Raw genomic sequence first — 19086 nt, 5'->3', positions numbered from 1 at the left:
GAAAGAGTTCAAGCTTCCTCATCATTTATTTGTATTGATATGTGATGCAAGTGCCTATAATTATATCACAGATTCACTTGTCTCAATATTGTTGATGAATATACCTATGTGGACTATTGAAACCATGTCTTTAAATCTGTAACACATGAATCATAGCATTCAACTCCTCCTTCATCAATTATGTTTTCTTGTAACTCAAACAAGTATAGAAATCCTTAATGCCTCAAGCTCTATGTGATAAGTGTAGAAGTCTTGAAGCCTTATTCTTTATGTGATGGGTTTCTCCTTCTCTTTGTCCTTTCTCATCTGCCCTGCAAAAGCTTATTAAGTTGTAAGCCCTTGAAATACTCGACCTCCATTATTTTATTGCATATTTCTGAGTTTTGAACCTGTGAATAAGTACTAGAAATCCATTTCTTATTTCTTTGGATAAATGAACCAACCCATTTCCTATAAATATATGTATTTATAGCACAGAAGTGATGTCTCCACTTTCCTGTAAATCATTTGAGAAACACAAATCTAGATGTGCCCAAGCACTGGTCTTGTAAGAAATCCAAGGTTGTCTCTGGAAGCTACAACAGAAACCATGAAAGAGCAATCCAATAAACTGGAATAGCCTGTAAAACCGATTTAATGAGGATCATGCCCCAACCTAAGAAAGGCACTTGAAACTCCAGTGCTTGACTCTTTTTTCAAGTTTTGTAACTAACCATTTCCTTTATTCGATTTTTTGTAGGAGTTCGGCGTCAAGAGAAACCTCGGATATTTAAATCTTTCCATCAGTGGCATGACAACAAAGCGAAAAAGTCATATTGATCTAGTTAGCTCAGCCTCAGAAAGACCAATGTGAGTAATAGAATATTTTTGTGCATTTATACTCATTCTTGTAGCTTTTAGGAATAAATCCACAATTTATTGAAGCTTAGAAAGGTCCCCCCTGGAGCCATAAAAAAAAAGTAAGATGTCGTCCACAAAGAGTAGATGTGTGATGAAAAGGTTAATGGCGATTTCATTCCTTATATTCTCCCCTTCTAATGGAAAGGTGAATCAAACGGCTCAAAGCCTCCGTAGCTAAATGGTACAGAAGAGGAGATAAAGGGCATCCCTGTCGAAGGCCTCTCTGACTATGAAAAAAAAGGAGAAGCCACCCCATTAATAAGAACAACAAAGCTCACATTGGTAATACATCCCATGATCCAATTAATAAAACCAATGTTGAAACCCAGGCGAGTCATCAGAAAATGTAAATACATCCAACTAATCTTATCATATGCTTTGAGAGACTGATCTTGAAAATTATTCCTTTTTTATTATATCTTTTGATACTGTGTCGAGATTCTTGGGCAACACCAATAGCTTCATGGATTTTCTTGCCTTCAAGGAAGCCAAACTGTTCCATGGAAATATTTTTTGAAATAATAGGTTTTAGGCGATGAGCAATGGTTTTTGCAATAATTGTGTATGTACAATTGCATAAGGAGATGGGTCTGAAATCATTGAAACATTGGGATCATCAAACTTTGGACCAAATCTAGAAAAGTAGAGTTAGTAGGATCGTGGACAAAACCCCTGTGCTTGGATTCCTCCACCAATCCTATCGGGTCATCCCCAATGATATCACAAAAGTGTTGGAAGAATTCCACCATCCAACCATTAGGACTCGAGCTCTTCTCTTTCTACATAGTGTGAAGGATCCTCTCCACTTCACCCTTTGTGGCTAGTCCCATCAGGGTCTTATTATCATCTTCATCCACAAACCTAGGGAAAAATTTAGCAACCAGGATGAATTCAGTGATAGTGGCCTTAGGGGAGCTTTGAACAAGTTTTTAAAATGATTGACCCCCATAGATGATAACTCACTGAAAGAATAAGTTGACTCCCCTTCTTCATTTTTCAATTCCCAGATCGAATTAGAGTTTTTCCTTCCCTTGGCACAGTTCTAGAAAAAAAATTGAGCTTTCATCTCCTGCCTTAAGCCAAATGGCTCTACTTTTCAACCTCCAATTTTTTTCATTTTCTTTCAGGATCCTGTGCCTTTCACCCTCCATAGTTTTTATCTTTCTCTTTTTTTCCTCTGTCTCATACCCATCTCCCTCGAAGCTTTCAAGAACCTCCAGTTCATATTCAATAGGTTTTAGAGCAACCTCATCCCTAATATATTTTTCCTTTGCCCAAGAGATCGAAGCATGCTTCAATTTTTTAAGTTTCCCCATAAAGGACTGTGCAAGGGATAGAGCCAAGGAGCCATTCTGAGTACTCCAAATATCATGAACTAATTATTGAAAGACAAATCTTTTAACCACAAATAATTGAATTTAAAATGTGATTCAGACCTCCCACTGGCCCCTTTTAGTTCCATAAAAAAGGGGAAGTGGTCTGAGTCATCCTCAATGCCAACCCACTGGCGAAAATAAGGAATATAAGTAGCTAAATCATCTTTTATAAAAAAACAATCTAATCACTTAGAAACCCTTGCCTCACCAACCCTCCTATTCCTCTAGGTGGGAGTTTCTTTGATAAGATCAGCATCAATAAGACCCCCCATCTGAATTTTGTTTAGGAAGAAATCTACTAGAGGATCCACTTGTGCATTAGGTCCTGATGACTCAGAGATCCCTAGTGAGACATTTAGATACCCTCCAATCACAAGGTTTCGACGGTTTCACAGAGATTTTTCAATCAGATTATTCCAAAAGGAAATACGATCCTGACAGGGGCCATATAAGTTAAGAAGAGTTAAGTTTGTACAAAGTTTGAATGAGTATACCTCCACTCCCAACATCGAATCTGAGCTCCAGGAGTTTAAAAGTCTTAAGCTATTGTCTTTTATGCCTAAAGCCAAACCCCGTGAACAACCATTTGAATCTAGGGTCACAAATGACCACCCAGGCAACATATCTCCCAAAATATTTATAACGGACTCCCCCAAACCCAAGGTCTCTTGAATCATAATCACATCACACTTCACATTCATAAACAAGTGTTTTAATGCCAACTTCTTCCAGGGACTGGCAATCCCTCTGCAATTGAAGGACAACAGGATCATTTGGAAACCACCAATTAGGTCATCACTGCTCTAAGCGACCCTTTTAGGGATAATTTTTTTCCATCAACGATATCAAGTTTGGCTTTAAGCTGGGCTTTTGAAAGGTTTGATTTCCTACTCGAGATTTTGGGAGGCCAACAAAGTCTTGTAGGAGATCAAGATTACTTTTAAGTGTTATTAGGAAGGAATACCACATTAAATATATAGAGAAATACAAAAAAATATAATGTTCATCAACATTTTCGTACTCTTTATTTCATAAATGTTCATGCAAACAAAATCATTGATTTTCTCTTTAATCTCTTAAAACACATCTAAAGCTCTTGGTATATTTATATATCCAAAGAGGATATGTTTCCGCAGTAGGCCTGTATTGTTCCTGTCAAATTGTTAAAGTCCTAAGAAAATGTCTTCTAACTTGGGAAGAAAATGTAATAGCACACCGCACTTTGATAAGAAAATTATCGTGCTTTTATAAATGCATACGACCTCTTACACTTCGATATACGTATCTTAAACTTCAAAAGACGACTGTGCAAATGGAAAATCTTGTAATGAAATTTCAGATTGTAATTTTCCAGAGAAACTTATTGCTTTAAACCAAAACCATTATCGCTTATTACTTTTAAACAATGAAGTCTTTAAAATTATCTCTGCAGTATTTTAAATATTTATGTCGCATCATAATAAAATGCATTTTAATAATAATAGTAAATAGTTAATTAATTAGCTAGGTCTTTGTAATGTATATTATTATCTTATCTTATTATTTTTTAAAAATCTAATATGTTTTTATTTGGAATTGATTTGGCCTAGATTATGGTTTTATAATGAATTTTGATTAATTTTATTTAGAAGAAAGAAATGTTATATAAAAAATAAGTGTTTTCCTTTTCCCAAGAAGAGTTAGATCTAAATATTCATTTTGATTTAGTTTTCTTATACTTATAAATAACTTACTTATTGTCATTTAGAGCTCATTACTGTGGTACATCTCATCTAATTTGGCACATGTCATATCTAGCTTGAAGAAAACCACGTGATTTTAATGGCATCTGTTGGGCAACGGATCCCCTGCATAATGGTTTTGGGGCTTAAAGCCCACAATTTTGGGTAAAAGTATGGTAAAGGTTCCGCGAAGTGTGTAGAGCGCAAATTGTAATGAGTCAAGTCAAAGGGTTATTCGCCCGAGAAAAATGTAAGATAATAGAAAGCAAGTTGGCATTCCCATGGGAATGTATAAATAGAGCAGGGCTCTAGGCTTAGAAGTCAGTTTTTTCGGTAATTCTTGAGGAGATCTGACGTGTAATGCGTTGTTCGCTCCGAGTCCGTAAGTCCGAGTCGGGTTTGGTAGTAGTAAGAGTAGGCTCTGCAGCTGTGTGCATAGAGGCCTAGTAGAGTCCGCAGCTATGTGCGCGGACCCCTGTAGCTGAGTGCGCAGGGTGGAATTGGATTGTACTGAAACAAAAGATTAATAAAGATAAGTGTTTCTGAATTATTGTGCATCTGGTCACAGATCTATATTTGTAATCTTATGTTCTGGTTTTATGCATATCTTTAAGATTTATGGTTGTGTGCGTTGGTTATAACTGTTGAATGTTTGATTAAAAACCCTAAGAAGTAGATCAGCTCTATAATAACCACAATAATGATAAGAATCTAAGAAGTGCCTTGTCACTGAGCTATGAGAAGTCTAAACAGCTGTGCAGAGTACCGCGAGTGCGCAGATCGGTTCGTGACCCCTACAGACCTCATCAAGACATCCCTAGGGTGCGGAAACCTGGTTCCAACACGCTCTCATACCACCATGGGTGAGACTTCAGTCTGCGCTCTGCGGATTGTTGCCAAAAGGGCCGATAGTGCGGGATTTGTTTGGCTAAAACACTTCCGAACCTGGGTCAGGCCCCAATAAGCCAACAGTATCAAATATCATGAAGTATGAAGATCAAAGTATGTTGGATATTCAATTGCATTGCAAAGTGGAATCTAGTAAACTATTGTCTTATTACACATGAATTTTGTATTATAATGCCATCGCTTTTAGAAATTGAAATTACAATTTCACATTAGATGTTGATTGATCCCATTGGGAAGAAGGGAGTAATGAACCTTTGGGACCATTAAGTTTGATTCTATCCGAGAAAATATATATTCTTTAAAAAAAACCCTCACGAGGAAACCTCAAAGGATGCTTGACCAGTCAATGTAGTCTAGTATGTCTCACCTAGGGGAATTCCAACCATAGGGTCTTCACATAGTGAACCCATAGCATAGCGTGTGTGTTATGCAACCAGCTCACAAAATAGAAGAAAATATAGATCAACAACTTCAAAATAAGCCTCTTCGAGGGGGAAACCTCCTTTACATTACACAAATGAACAATTCTTGGATGATACAAATGACAAAACCTCCTTTCTATATATAGGAGTCTAAGGGGTCACAATATAATCAAAGCCGACATAACAATAATAATAGAAGGGCACAACAATAACAATAGTGGGCTTCTATGGGGCACAACAATAACAATAAGGGGCTACAATGACAATAGTAATGGGGGAATCACTAGTATTATAGGGACCTAACATGCCCCTCTCCTTAAAAAATGTGTTGTCCTCAACGCTTGAGTAATTTTGGATGCTTCTGTATAAAACTCTCAGCCTCCCATGTGGAATCTTCAGCGGGTAAGTTCTTCCACTTGATGAGATACTCTAAAATTGATTGATTTCGTAGCTGCTGAGTTCTCATTTCTGGGACTACTTCAGGTTCCAATATGATTTTTCCTTCCTCGTCAAGTTTTGGCAATATTGTTTGAACTGGGAGCTTGTCACCTATAACCTTCTTTAAGCATGAACCATGGAAACCTGGGTGCACTGAGGAAGATGCAGGAAGCTCCAATTTGTATGCCATAGTACCAATATTTTGCAACACCTTGTAAGGACCATAATACTTTGGTGATAATTTATCATCCTTTTTAGCTTGCTTGAGGGACATTTGTTTGTATGGTTGTAGTCGTAGAAATACCCAGTCACCTACATCAAAACTTTTTTCGCTGCAATGTTGATCTGTCTGTTGTTTCATTCTATTCTATGCCAAAGTGAGGTTATCCTTTAAGAGTTGGAGAACATGTTGTTGATGCTCGATGTGATCTTCCACTGCTTGAACCTTACAATTTTCTCTTAAAGATGTTGTGATGGACAGTTGATGATATCCATAAAATGCCATAAATGGGGTCATTTTTGTTGTAGTATGGAATGAAGTGTTATACCACCATTCAGCCAGAGTCAACCACTTGACCCATTGTGTTTGTTTATCAAATACAAAGAAACAAAGATATCCTTCCAAACATTTGTTCACTATCTTAGTTTGCCCATCAGATTGAGGATGATAAGATGAGCTATGAGCTAACTGAGTACCCAGACAAGAAAATATTTCAGTCCAAAAATTTCCAGTGAAAATGGGATCTCTTTCGCTTACAATAACCTTTGGGTTTCCATGTAGCCTTTGAATTGTTTCCATGAATGCAGTAGCAACTATACTGGCTTTAAATGGATGAGATAATGCACAAAAGTGTGCATATTTGGTAAGTCTATCAACTACCACCATGATGACACTCTTTCCTTCAGACTTGGGTAAACCTGTGATAAAATCCATTGAAACCTCCTCCCAACGTTGACTTGGAATGGATAAAGGTTGTAACAGAACCGAGGTCTTAATTTTCTCAACTTTATTTTGTTGGAAACCAAAAATTTTGCCACAAACTTTTGAATATTAGATTTAAGGCCATCCCAAAAAAATCCTTCTTAACCCTATGGTAAGTTTTTAAAAATCCTGAGTGCCCTTCTAAGGGATAGGTGTGCAATTCTAGAAGAATATTTTTTTGAGTTGGGAATTCTTACAGAGGTATAAGCAATCGTCGTACCATAACAAATCATTTTTCCAGCTAAATGTATTAGATGTATTGTGATCTTGCTGCAACTTTTGAATGAGTGCCCACACTTTTTCATCATTCTTCCATTCATCCCTTGCTTCGTTTATCCAATCTGGTTGGATGATAGAGATGGCACAAAGCAATGCTTTCAGATCCTCATCCTTTCTTGAGAGTGCATCCGCAACAACATTTTGCTTCCCTTTTTTGTAGATGATTTCAAAGTGACAACCCAACATCTTTGTGACCCATTTTTGTTTCTCTTATGAACATAATCTTTGTTCTAAAAAGTATTTAAGACTATCATGATCTGTTTTTTCCTTGAAGTGTCTTCCCATTAGGTAAGGTCACCATTTCTTAAGTGCATGTAGTATTTCCAACATTTCCTTCTCATAAATAGCTTTGTGTAAATACTTTCCTTTTATTGGACGGCTTTCAAAAGTAATGGGTCTTCCTTCTTGCATTAAAACAACACCAATTCCATTTCCTGAGGTATCATATTCCCCAATAAAGGTTTTTTTGAAGTCCGGCGTAGCTAAGACTGGTGTTTGGCACATTGCCTCTTTAAGATGTTCAAAGGCCTTTGTTGCTTCCGGAGTCCAATAAAATGTGTCTTTCTTTAGTAATGTTGTTATAGTTGCTTCTATATTCCCATAATTCTTAACAAACTTGCGATAATACCCTGTCAACCCGAGAAATCCTCGCAGATGCTTTACGGATGTGGGGATTTTCCATTCCCTAATGGCTTTAATTTTTCTAGGGTCTACCTTAACACCTTCATGAGATATAATATGACCCAGATATTCCACCTCTTGTACTCCAAAGAAACACTTGGAGGTTTTTGCATATAATTGTTTCTCCTCCAATAGTTTGAGCACCCTGTCAACATGTTGAACATGATCCTTCCAAGACTTGTTGTAGATTATTATATCATCAAAAAATACTAGCACAAATTTTCTAAGGAAGGGTTTTAAAATGGAGTTCATCAAACCTTGAAATGTAGAAGGTGCATTGGTAAGGCCAAAAAGCATGACCAAAAATTCATAATAACCCTCATGAGTTCTAAATGTTGTTTTCGGAATGTCTTCAGTCTTCATTCATATCCTGAACAAAGATCCAATTTGGTGAAGTAATTTTCTCCATTTAATTCATCCAATAATTCATCAATGACGAGAATGAGAAATTTATCTTTAATAGTGAGCTTGTTGAGCTCCATATAATCTGGACACGTGTGCCATGATCCATCCTTCTTGTGCACCAATACTACTGGAGCAGAGAAAGAACTTTGACTAGGTTGAATTATAGCAACCTCTAGCATTTCTACAACCATAGGTTCAATTTCACTCTTGTGTGCATAAGGATATCTGTAAGGCCTGATGTTTGGAGGAACACTTCCTGTACTCAAATGAATAGCATGATCATGATCACGAATAGTTGGGAGGCCTTTGGGAGTCTCAAACACCTTGGAATGATCGTCCAAGACTTCTTGGAGATCTGGAGAAATAGATGATTTCAATGTGGCAACTTCTAGTGAACATAATTATGAAATTACACCTCGTTGTTCTTTCTTTAGAAGCTTTGTCATGTCATTAGAGCTTATTATCTTTCCTGGTTTCCTTGTGATACCCCTTAATTCAACTTCCTTTCCTTCCCAAAAAAATTTCAAGAAAAGTTCTTTAAAATTAAAAGCTATTGTCTCCAAAGATTGTAGCCATTGGACTCCTAGTACAACATCAACACCACCCATTGGAATAGAAAGCATAGGACTATTCAATACATATTCTCCCATGGATAGTTTGATATTATGTCACTTTTGAAAGAAATTTATGGTTCCTCCATTTGCAACCATCACTTGACACTCTGGTGCTGGATATAGGAAGCAATTCAATTCCTTGGCTATCTTACAATGAATAAAATTATGGGTACTACCCAAATCAATCAACACTATTACCTTTTTCTTCTTGATATGTCCTTCTATCTTGAGAGTTTGAGGAGTGGTAATTCCAACCAATGCATTACAAGATATGGTCAGATTCATTTCTTATTTCTATAGGCTTGATTCCTGGTGTATATCCTCTTCTTTTGATGTTTCTTGTTCCTTTTCTTCCTCCTCTTCACAATATATGTAAAATATTTTATTCTTAGCACACTTATGACCTTTAGTGTATTTTCTATCACAACTGTAACAAAGCCCTTTTTTTCTTTTTTCTTCCAATTGTTTTAGTGTCAACCTTGTAGGTTTTGGAAGGCTAGGGGTAGCAACACTTCCATCTTTATAGTTGTGAGTGGTAGGCTTCCTTGTTTCCATAATTTTTCTTTCAATTTTTCTTTCCAACCTGAATGCCTTCTCCAATGAATCAGGTTCCCAAAGGCGAACCTCATGTTGGATGGTATCCTTTAAAGTCCCTATGAACACATCAATCCTATGCTCCTCTGGAATATCTTTTACCCTTATATTCAAATTTTGGAAGTCTTCAATGTGCTCCACCATTGAACCCTTTTGTTTGAGATTTATCAATTGGCTAAAGAAGGTGTTTCTCTTTTTATCCTCATAATGTGCTATCATTTCCTCCATAAAAATTGACCAAGTGACAATTTGTTTACGAGATCAAATCCATCGTTACCATACAAATTGATTGGGTTCTAAATATAAAGCTACAATGCGTACCTTTTGTGTGTTTTTCACATTATGGAGATCGAAATGTTGTTCCATCTGTAGTATCCATGTTACGGGATCCTTGTCATCAAATTCCTCATATCGATCTTCGGAACGTGGTGGGTCTTCATTCCAATGTTAGAGTCTATGAAATCATGATTAACATTTCTTTTGCTCTTATCATGAGTTTCCTCTACTACCTTTTTCCCATTAGGAAGCCTTTCTTGTAGAAACTTTGTCGAAGCTTCCTTCAAAGTTTCCACGTCTTTCTTCAAATCTTCAATGTTGTCATTCTTGAAATCATGATTAACATTTATTTTGTTCTCATCATGAGTTTCCTCTACTACCTTTTTGCCATTAGGAAGCTTTTCTTGTAGCAGCTTTGTCAAACCTTCCTTCCAACCTTCCATGTATTTCTTCAAATATTCAATGTTTCCTTTCATACCATTGATGCCATTCTTCAAACCATCCATCTTAGCTTATGTTACTTTTTGTGAGAGTGAAATTTGTTGCACTTGGTCTCATAATTTTGATATATCATGTTGCATTTCTTCCTCTTCTTCACGTGTCATAGTAGAGCTTTCAGGTTTCTTACTAGGTGTTGCCATTTTATTTCTTCGGGGAATCAACTAATAATAATTTTCTTCACTATGCCCTTTTAATCAATTCAAACTATTTTTTTCAAACAAAACTTGTGCAAATTTTTAAAAAGACTACACACCTTTTTTCGCTTTATAGGATCTTGATATTGAATCTATTGTATATCTGTAGTTTAGGATTTCCAAGGTCTAAAATTTTGTCCTGTGGTAGCCCTTTGAGTCCTCTTTCCAATACCAAAAATCTGATAAAGATTAGATTTTCTAAGAAAGATTTATGCCTAATCTCCCACAATGACCTGATTATAGATTAGTTCAGTAAAGCGAACTTGTACGAAGTTCCACGTGTCACTGTTTCAACCTTAGGCCCTGCAAACGATACCTAAAACACTAAAGTCCATCCTCTTTCTGTTAAGTTTTACAAAATTTGAATTTGATGATTAGAGAGAAAGTTATGATTATTTTCCCAAGGCCACCTATTTGAGATGGAATTTTGGAGCCTGAAAAAGAAAAAAAAAAAAAAGAAGAAGAAGAAGAAGAAGAAGAAGAAAGAAAGAAAGATCAACGACTTCAAAATAAGCCTCTTTGAGGGGGAAACCTCCTTTACATTAACAAATGAACAATTCTTGGATGATACAAATGACAAAACCTCCTTTCTATATATAGGAGTCAAAGAAGTCACAATATAATTAGAGCCGATATAACAATAATAATATAAGGGCACAACAATAACAATAGTGGGCTTCTATGGGGCACAATAATAACAATATGGGGACAATAGGGGCACAACAATAACAATAAGGGGCTACGATGAAAACAGTAATGGGGCAATCGCTAGTATTATAGGGACCTAATAATGTTTGTTAATGTGATATTAAAGAAACCCCTTAATTCCATTATATATTGATAAATATCTCCCAAAACCCTTTTCTTGAACCCCCCTCCTAATACATATTCCTAAATAAATTAAATTATTTTTTATCAAATATCCCTTTTCAAACCCCCCAATACCCTACATCCAACCCTTAATACCTACAATATATTGACTTTATTTTTTCACAATTTTAAAATGTCTTTTATGAATGAACATGATAAGATATTGTTCAACGAGGTGAAGCCCTCGTGATCTGAACCAATGATACATTATATCCAAATTCCCAATGATATTGATGAAAATAATTTAATCTAACCCCTAATGTTATTCTTGCAATACACACACACAGAAAAGAAAGATAACTAAATGAATTAAAACTTGGAAAACATTGACTCCATATTTGATAACACTTTTAAGTGCAAGAATGAAATTTTAATTTCTAGGCGAAAGAAAATTATGTACTACACTCCTACAGGTTAAAACAAGGCTAGCCTCGAGGGTTATCTCAATTGGTCGAGTTCTCGTTGCTAAAAACACCTCGCTAATGGGAGGTCAAAAGGTCAATTCTCCTTAACACCCTTGGGTTTAGGCTCTAGTAAGAAAGAAGTAATCCATTTAGGTGGATCTTCCCGGATATTTCCTCGAAAAATAAAAATAACGGAAAAAACAATGATTGGCACAAATATGAATAAGGCATGAATTCTAGGTGCATCTATTAAACCACATGCTTAATAATGGTGAGCTAGACACAAGCCACAACTAGTAGAGCCCATGGATGGGAGGAGCTAGTTTACTAGGATTCGAACCTAGGTCATATTCGCCATAACTATTCCAAATTGTTGTTAGACCACATTTTGAAAGGATGTGGTCTAGTGGTAACTTGGAGAAAATTTTGTGGCAATGACACTGATTCAAATCATGATATGAATGCTTGTCCCTTGCATGAGACTTGTAGGATGTGGCTATTAGTAAATGTTACTTTAGTTCCTTCTCAAGCTAGTGGTTATTAACTTCTTATTACTGGAATTTGGCTTAGTGAATTCTTGGGCTAGTAATTACTAACTTCTCTTGCATTCGAGTTCATCATAATTTCATCAAGATTGAATTGAAGAATATAAAATTAGTTTCTATGCATTGATAATTAATCACTTTTATGAAACATATGAAAATGAAGTATAATTTTTAATTAAGTTTATTAAGATTTAACAATGACCCCTCAACATAGGAACACTTTGTCTTAACCATCAAACAACAATCAAAATTTCTTCATAACTTTAGAGCTAATAAATTTAAAAAACACAAATTTCAAAAATGTTGGTAGTTTGTTAACAATGCCATTATAATCGATGTGTTTGAATATTTTATGTGTTCTATAAAATCCCAACTCAATATACTTTGCTAATCATTTTTATTGTAGATAGGATCTCATAGGATATTATGACAGAGATTTTGATTAGGAATGCAGAAAAGAAACATCAATAATAAATCTAAGGAAATGAAAATTAGACATGGTATTGTTCCCCTCTAAATATGTATTCGAATTTCAACCTTTGTTTTCAAAGTGTGATGCGTAACGAGGTGAAAATTTTGCTTGGATGACAAATTTCTCATTGGAATATGATGGAATTTTTTGAAGAAATCCAACCATGGGAGTGTTTGAGTCATATTTTTTATGCTGGAACTGGATTCAGCACCATCAAGAACCCTTGGGGCTCCCAAAATCCCGAAGTTTCACAGCTGTAACTTGGATTTCCAAAAATTTCCACCATATTTTGTCAAAATCTTGCCAGAATTTCCATTGTTTTTTGGGTGAAAACGTCACCTCCTTAGATTACTCTATTTTCAAATTGTCAATTCAACCTCATTAAGAAGACATGCACGACATTATAGTAATGAGTATGATGTAGGCAAAGATACCAATGTTTTAAAGAGAACACTTTGAATGTAATGTCTCTTTTGCTACATGTCTCAAATGGGGCACATGCATGAAGATACAAATTCTTTTTTAGGGTATCAATGGTTTAAAAAATCATCTTTGTTATAAAAAAATGATAAGGCATATATATAATGCTTGTCTAGGTGATGCACATACATAATGTTCAAGCAGACTTGAAAATGTTGAACAAAAAATGCATACACATTTTGCAACCACAATAAACATAGCATGACCTTTTCAGAATGGTGTATGGATTTTAAAATGAATATACATTATCCATCACATAAAAAAATATAAGCATCTAGTTTTATTCATTTATCTTTCATTTCACTAAAAATGTAGAGAGAAGGAAATATGAGGATTTAAACAAGCATAAGCAATTTGAGTGACTAATTTCAATTTATATTTCTATTTTTGGAAATCAATGTACTACATTACAATACTCTTTCCTCATTAACTATCTCAATGTGTGTAGCATTGGGGTGTTTTGTTATATTGCTATTTCATTTATTAATTTTTTTCTTTATTGGCTTATTAATTCTTGTAAGATTTTTTTAATCATAAAAATTCATTTTGTAACTAGAATGGAAAAATATTGATTCCTAACCTTAAGTATGTTTAGCTTGAAATCCAAAATCGAAATACTTCAAACCTGGATAACATGGAGTTAAATTAAAAACGTGAGCAAACTAGAAACCTTATAACCTCCTCAAGATCAAAATATTAACATCCTTGCTAAAATTGGAATTTCAAATGACTTCATATAATTTTTAACGTTGAAGAACCTCTTCATTGATATCACGATGAAGCATTTGAGTCCATTATTCACACAATTTTTATAACACAAAATTTATTATACAATATTAACTACACATAGGGATTGAAGAGGTATGTCATTTACTTGTTATGAAAAAGTGAAGGATTTAGAAATAACAAAAAAACATATGGTTAGGTTGTTTATTTACCATCTCTTTCTATTAATCAAGAACTTGTTTGTACTGATTCATTTGCATATCATAGCATCATTGATAATTAAATGGATCATTGATAGAATTTTTGATAATTTTCATGGTAATATGGAATTATGATTATACTTTTGAGAAATCTATATATAATCCATAATAAGATGTCATTATGTGAAATATTTTAATATACTATAATTTTAATGGTTCACTAAAGCGTCTCACACGACAAACCATTTGTAAAGTCATATATAGACCATTATTATTTTCCTAGAAGTAAACATAATCCCATCTATATATTTTACTTACACACACTTTACTACAAGATACTCAATATATGTTTGGCACACATAATTGAATTTTTGATTGAGATCACCATTCATACTATTTGGTAGGTTGTGTTTATTCGACTATTTTACATAAATATTTTAGACCTTTTTCAATTATTTTTCTCTTAGTTTATTTTAGGAATTCTGACCCATTCCATGTCATTCTCCCGATCTCCTTCTTTTAAGCTTCTCACCAAACTATTATATACTCAACTTTAAATAAGCTATTATATACTTAATTTTAAATTTAGAATTAAAAAACTATGATTATAAAATATTTATTATAATATTTTTGTTTAATATATATAATTCATATAAGTTCGCCACATACATAATTGAAATTTTGATTGAGACCAACCTTCATACTATTTGGTAGGTTAAGTGTTTATTCGACTAGTTTACATAAATATTTTTAAAAATATTTTAGGTCTTTTTCAATTATTTTTCTCTTAGTTTCTTTTAGGAATTCTGACCCATGCCATGTCATTCTCCCATCTCCTTCTTTTAAGCTTCTCAACAAACTATTATATACTCAACTTTAAATAAGCTATTATATACTTAATTTTAAATTTAGAATTAAAAAATTATGATTATAAAATATTTATTATAATATTTTTCTTTAATATATATAAATCATAATTTTATACTATTTAAATCATAATTTTATACTATTTAATTCATAATTTTATATATGGTGAGAGTAAACGAAGCTTATATACTTAATTTTAAATTTAGAATTAAAAAATATGATTAAAAAATATTTATTATAATATTTTTATTTAATATATATAATTTCTAATTTTATAATATTTAATTTATAATTTTATATATAGTGAGAGTAAATACTTTGTTTACTTATTGGAAGATCTCTTTTCTTTTGGAGAATTCGGGATGTATGAATTTTGATGTAAGGTATTAATGTGACTTTTATTAATATAAAATTATTGTTTGTTTTATTATTATTATTATTATATAATTTATTTTAATAAATTAATTTTAAAATTTTATTATTTTTATAAATTAATTAATTTTTTAAAAAATATTTTTTTTATTTTAAAGTTTTAAGATAAAATTTATTGAGTATTTTTAAGTATCGGGTATAAAAATAAAGACATCATTAAGACCATCAAAAGAGCTAGGACCAAAAATCAAGTAAGGCTCCTTACAACAAGCTCTAAAACTTCTAACAATAAAGCATATTTACCTTTCATTCAAGGAGTTACTGATAAACTTGCCAAAGTTCATAGAAATAATGGTATTGAAACTTCTTTCAAACCCTTAATTACTATAAGACATAAGATGATATTTGTTAAAGACAATCTGGATCACCTCCTGTAGATAGGTGTTTACAAAGTCATGTGGAAATTGTTACATTGGAGAGACATGAAGGTCCATTAAAATAAGGCTCAAAGAGAATGGTGCTAACGTAAAAAATAACAGAACTAGGACTTCTGCACTTGTAGAACACTCAGCTAAGACATGCCACCACATATGCCTTGAAGACTCCAAAATAATTGCTAAAGAGAAGCAACAATATAAACTGAAAATTTGGGAAGCTCTTGAAATTATAAAGCATCCTCAAAATATTAATAGAAATGGGGGTTTGGCAGTAAGCATAAGCTGGATTCCTGCTACACGAGAGCTCTCAACAAAGACTAAACCCATATATAAATTTCCCTAACTAATCAAAAACTATTCATCCCTATAATTATAATATACTAATATCTTATCATATGATTAAGTTAATATTTCTTTAATAATAACTATTAACTTCAATCCTTAATAATAATAATATCATACATTAAGAATAATTAATCTTTTCCTCCTCATTTTTCCCCTCCCCTTAAAATAAATCATTATTACTAATTTTTACATTCTAGTTTTTTTATAATTATTATTAGTATAGATTAATTTAGTATAATGTTTATTAATCTAGTTAATAATATAATTATTATGCTATTAATTCAATTTCATTATTAGTAATAATTATTACCAATAATGATGATATTTAATTCTTTTAATAATAACATGATTATTAACTTTATTAATTGACCATTATCCTAAATATAGCAATATTAATAATTATTATTATCATTTATAATTTCTATTTCTAATTAATTTCCCTCAACATTTGAATACCTTTTATGTTAATTATTATAATTAATAAATTAGGGTTATCTGGTCAACCATTTCTCTCTTTTCATCCTTCCTTTCACTATTATTCCCTTCCTCCTTGCTTTTCTCGATGGATTTGTCCCGACGATGAGTCTTGTTGTAGACTTGAAACATCGACATAAAAAATGACTATTGTGGTTAATATTCCAAATACTCATTTTCAAGTTTCATTAATATTGTGCATAGTTATGCTTTTATTTTTCACATGAACTATATATGTTAAACATAATTGATTCTTTCCACTCCTCTCTTGCAAATACCATTAGATTTAGGGTTTGTATTCATGTGTACAGTGTATACAATACAACATATATATCTTGCAGCATCCATAAACCACTAATCTATTTCTTCTGTATCATAATACATTTATAATTCCTTATCCGAAATTGCAAAACCATGGGGAAAACTATCATGTTCCACAAAACTTCTTTTAGAAATGTTGAAAACAACCCAAAAGAATAAAAAAATGGGGGTATTTCCTACAAACCCCCGCTTTGGGTGGCGGGGCTTCGATCCTGACCACCCCCTCCCCCCCTCCTTGTTGTGCATCACCTTTGTACAACACATAAAAATAGTTGTGCAAAGAATATAACACATTCCCAACATTCTCTCGCTATTTTCTTTGCACACAAGGGGTCATAAGAATACATGATTAGCAATCTAGAGAAATAATCCTCATTGTTTTTCTACATCGAGAAAACTTCTTAATGCATCGATTTTGTTACTGAATCTACAATATTTTTGATAATCCACTTTTTCAGCAACATCTTCTGTTTAATCATATCTCTCATGAAGTGATACTAAACATTGACATGCTCTATCTTCAAATTAAAAATTTGGTTCTTTTCCAAGAAGATTGCACTCTCACTGTCACAATCTATATTTACAACTTCTTGTTCCAATCCAATACCTAAACATAATCTATGTAGCCATACTCCATTTCTTACATGAGTGACTACAATGTGTTTAGCTTTTGTATTCAACCAATTATTTGTTATATTTAACCTGTATTTTTTTTTCATTTGAGGTGGAATTATTTTGAGTTAATTTTTCATTCATTTAACCTATAATTTGTATTTTTTTATTTTTTAAACATTTAATTATTAGTTCTTTTCATTTTGAAAAGATAAAATTCTTTCATTTAGCTACTAATTATTTTCATTTGTTAAGGTGTTTTTGGTGAATAATGGATGGAGTGTCCACTCTAAACATTGCCTTTGACATAGTTTAAATCCAAAAAACTACTTCACTAAACACAAAATTTCTAATTAATATGTAATCACTTTTATATAAGCTGCAATTTTTTCATTTAACTTGTATTTTTGTAATTTGATTAAAGTTTATTTTCATATAATGTAAATTATCTTTTTACAAAGGAAGGAAGCTCAATTCGTAATTGTGATGTTATGGAATATCATGTAAATTGTAAAATTCAAAGTTCAAATGTGTTTATCCAAAAAAATATATACATTATTTTTTTGTTAAACATGTAATTTTTTTAATAACGTCTAAGACGTTCCCCTTTGAAAAGAACTCTCTTAGCTGTCACTGTTTCTCATTGTGAAATCGTAGATTTGTGTGTTAGATGATTAAAATAATTTGCATCGTTGGATCATATTAGTGGTGGAGATCTAAAAATAACTGTTTAGAACTACCCAACAATGATATAGGAGCGAGATGATGCAGTAAGTAGAATATTTTACTAGGAACAATCATGGCACTACGCAGCCAAAATCAGGGATTTTTGTAGGCCTCAACATAGGGCATATAGTCACCAAGCATGAGCTCGCGCCTCACCCTTCTGCTAATAAAGGGAAGAGTAGCAAACGAAAGGACTTTGTGATGAAGCTGATAAGGAAAGTTGCAGGTTTTTCTCCTTACGAGAAGTGGATCACCAAGCAATTGAAGGTAGGGAAAGATAAGCATGCTCTAAAAGTGGCAAAGAAGAAGATGGGAACCCACAAAAGGGCCAAGAAGAAGCTAGAGGAGATGTCCAACGTTATCAGGAAGATGAGGGTTGCTGGTACCACTGAGAAGAAGAAATATTTCTAGATTTGTTGTTGTGCAGTTTTTACATCTTAAAGTTCAGCTATGTTTCTCCTAAGTTTGAGAGAAGTAGAATATTTTACGAATCAACAGAAAAATTTCAACATGTGTTTGGCGCTATGGAACAGAAGCATGGGCACAGGAATTTCATTGAAAATGTCTTTTTTTGTGTTGTTTATCAAAAATTGTTTTTAATGTCGATGATGCAAATGTTGGACCAGGGCTCTCAAAATGGACCGAAGAACACTTAGACCTTAGACCGCCCGCACTATAGGCAACAGAGGTCATGATACCAGCGAAGTTGAGTGGGAAATAGGTGAGGAGAACGCAAAGTACTATCTACGGACACTACACTATAACCTACAAGCCTTGAACTTGCGGGTACCATCTACGAGACTCTATGACTTGTGAGCGAGATGGCAGAGGTATGTTTGGGAAAATGCCTTTGCTTATGTTGTCTATCAATTGAAAGTTTGATCAAATTCAAAAGAAGTTTTATCTTGGAAAATACCTATAAAAGTGTTAGTATTTAGTTTTG

General features: G+C 33.3%; 1 protein-coding gene across 1 annotated transcript in view; it reads left to right on the top strand.

Annotated features, from left to right (window-relative positions):
• LOC149173286 (large ribosomal subunit protein eL36z-like) overlaps positions 1–18554 on the top strand; it is a 25101-nt gene extending 6547 nt beyond the window's left edge. The window contains exon 4 of the mRNA XM_089426644.1: positions 18231–18554. Within this exon, the coding sequence (XP_089282770.1) occupies positions 18231–18554 (324 nt within the window). The remainder of the gene's footprint in view (positions 1–18230) is intronic.
• Positions 18555–19086: the final 532 nt, after the last annotated feature.

This window comes from Pinus tabuliformis, chromosome 4_2 (assembly GCF_031772625.1).
Source record: "Pinus tabuliformis cultivar Carrire ecotype Pingquan chromosome 4_2, CPIR1, whole genome shotgun sequence".
Classification (NCBI taxonomy): Eukaryota; Viridiplantae; Streptophyta; class Pinopsida; order Pinales; family Pinaceae; genus Pinus; species Pinus tabuliformis.
The sequence above is the reverse complement of the archived record's forward strand: the minus strand, read 5'-3'. Positions and strand labels throughout refer to the sequence as shown.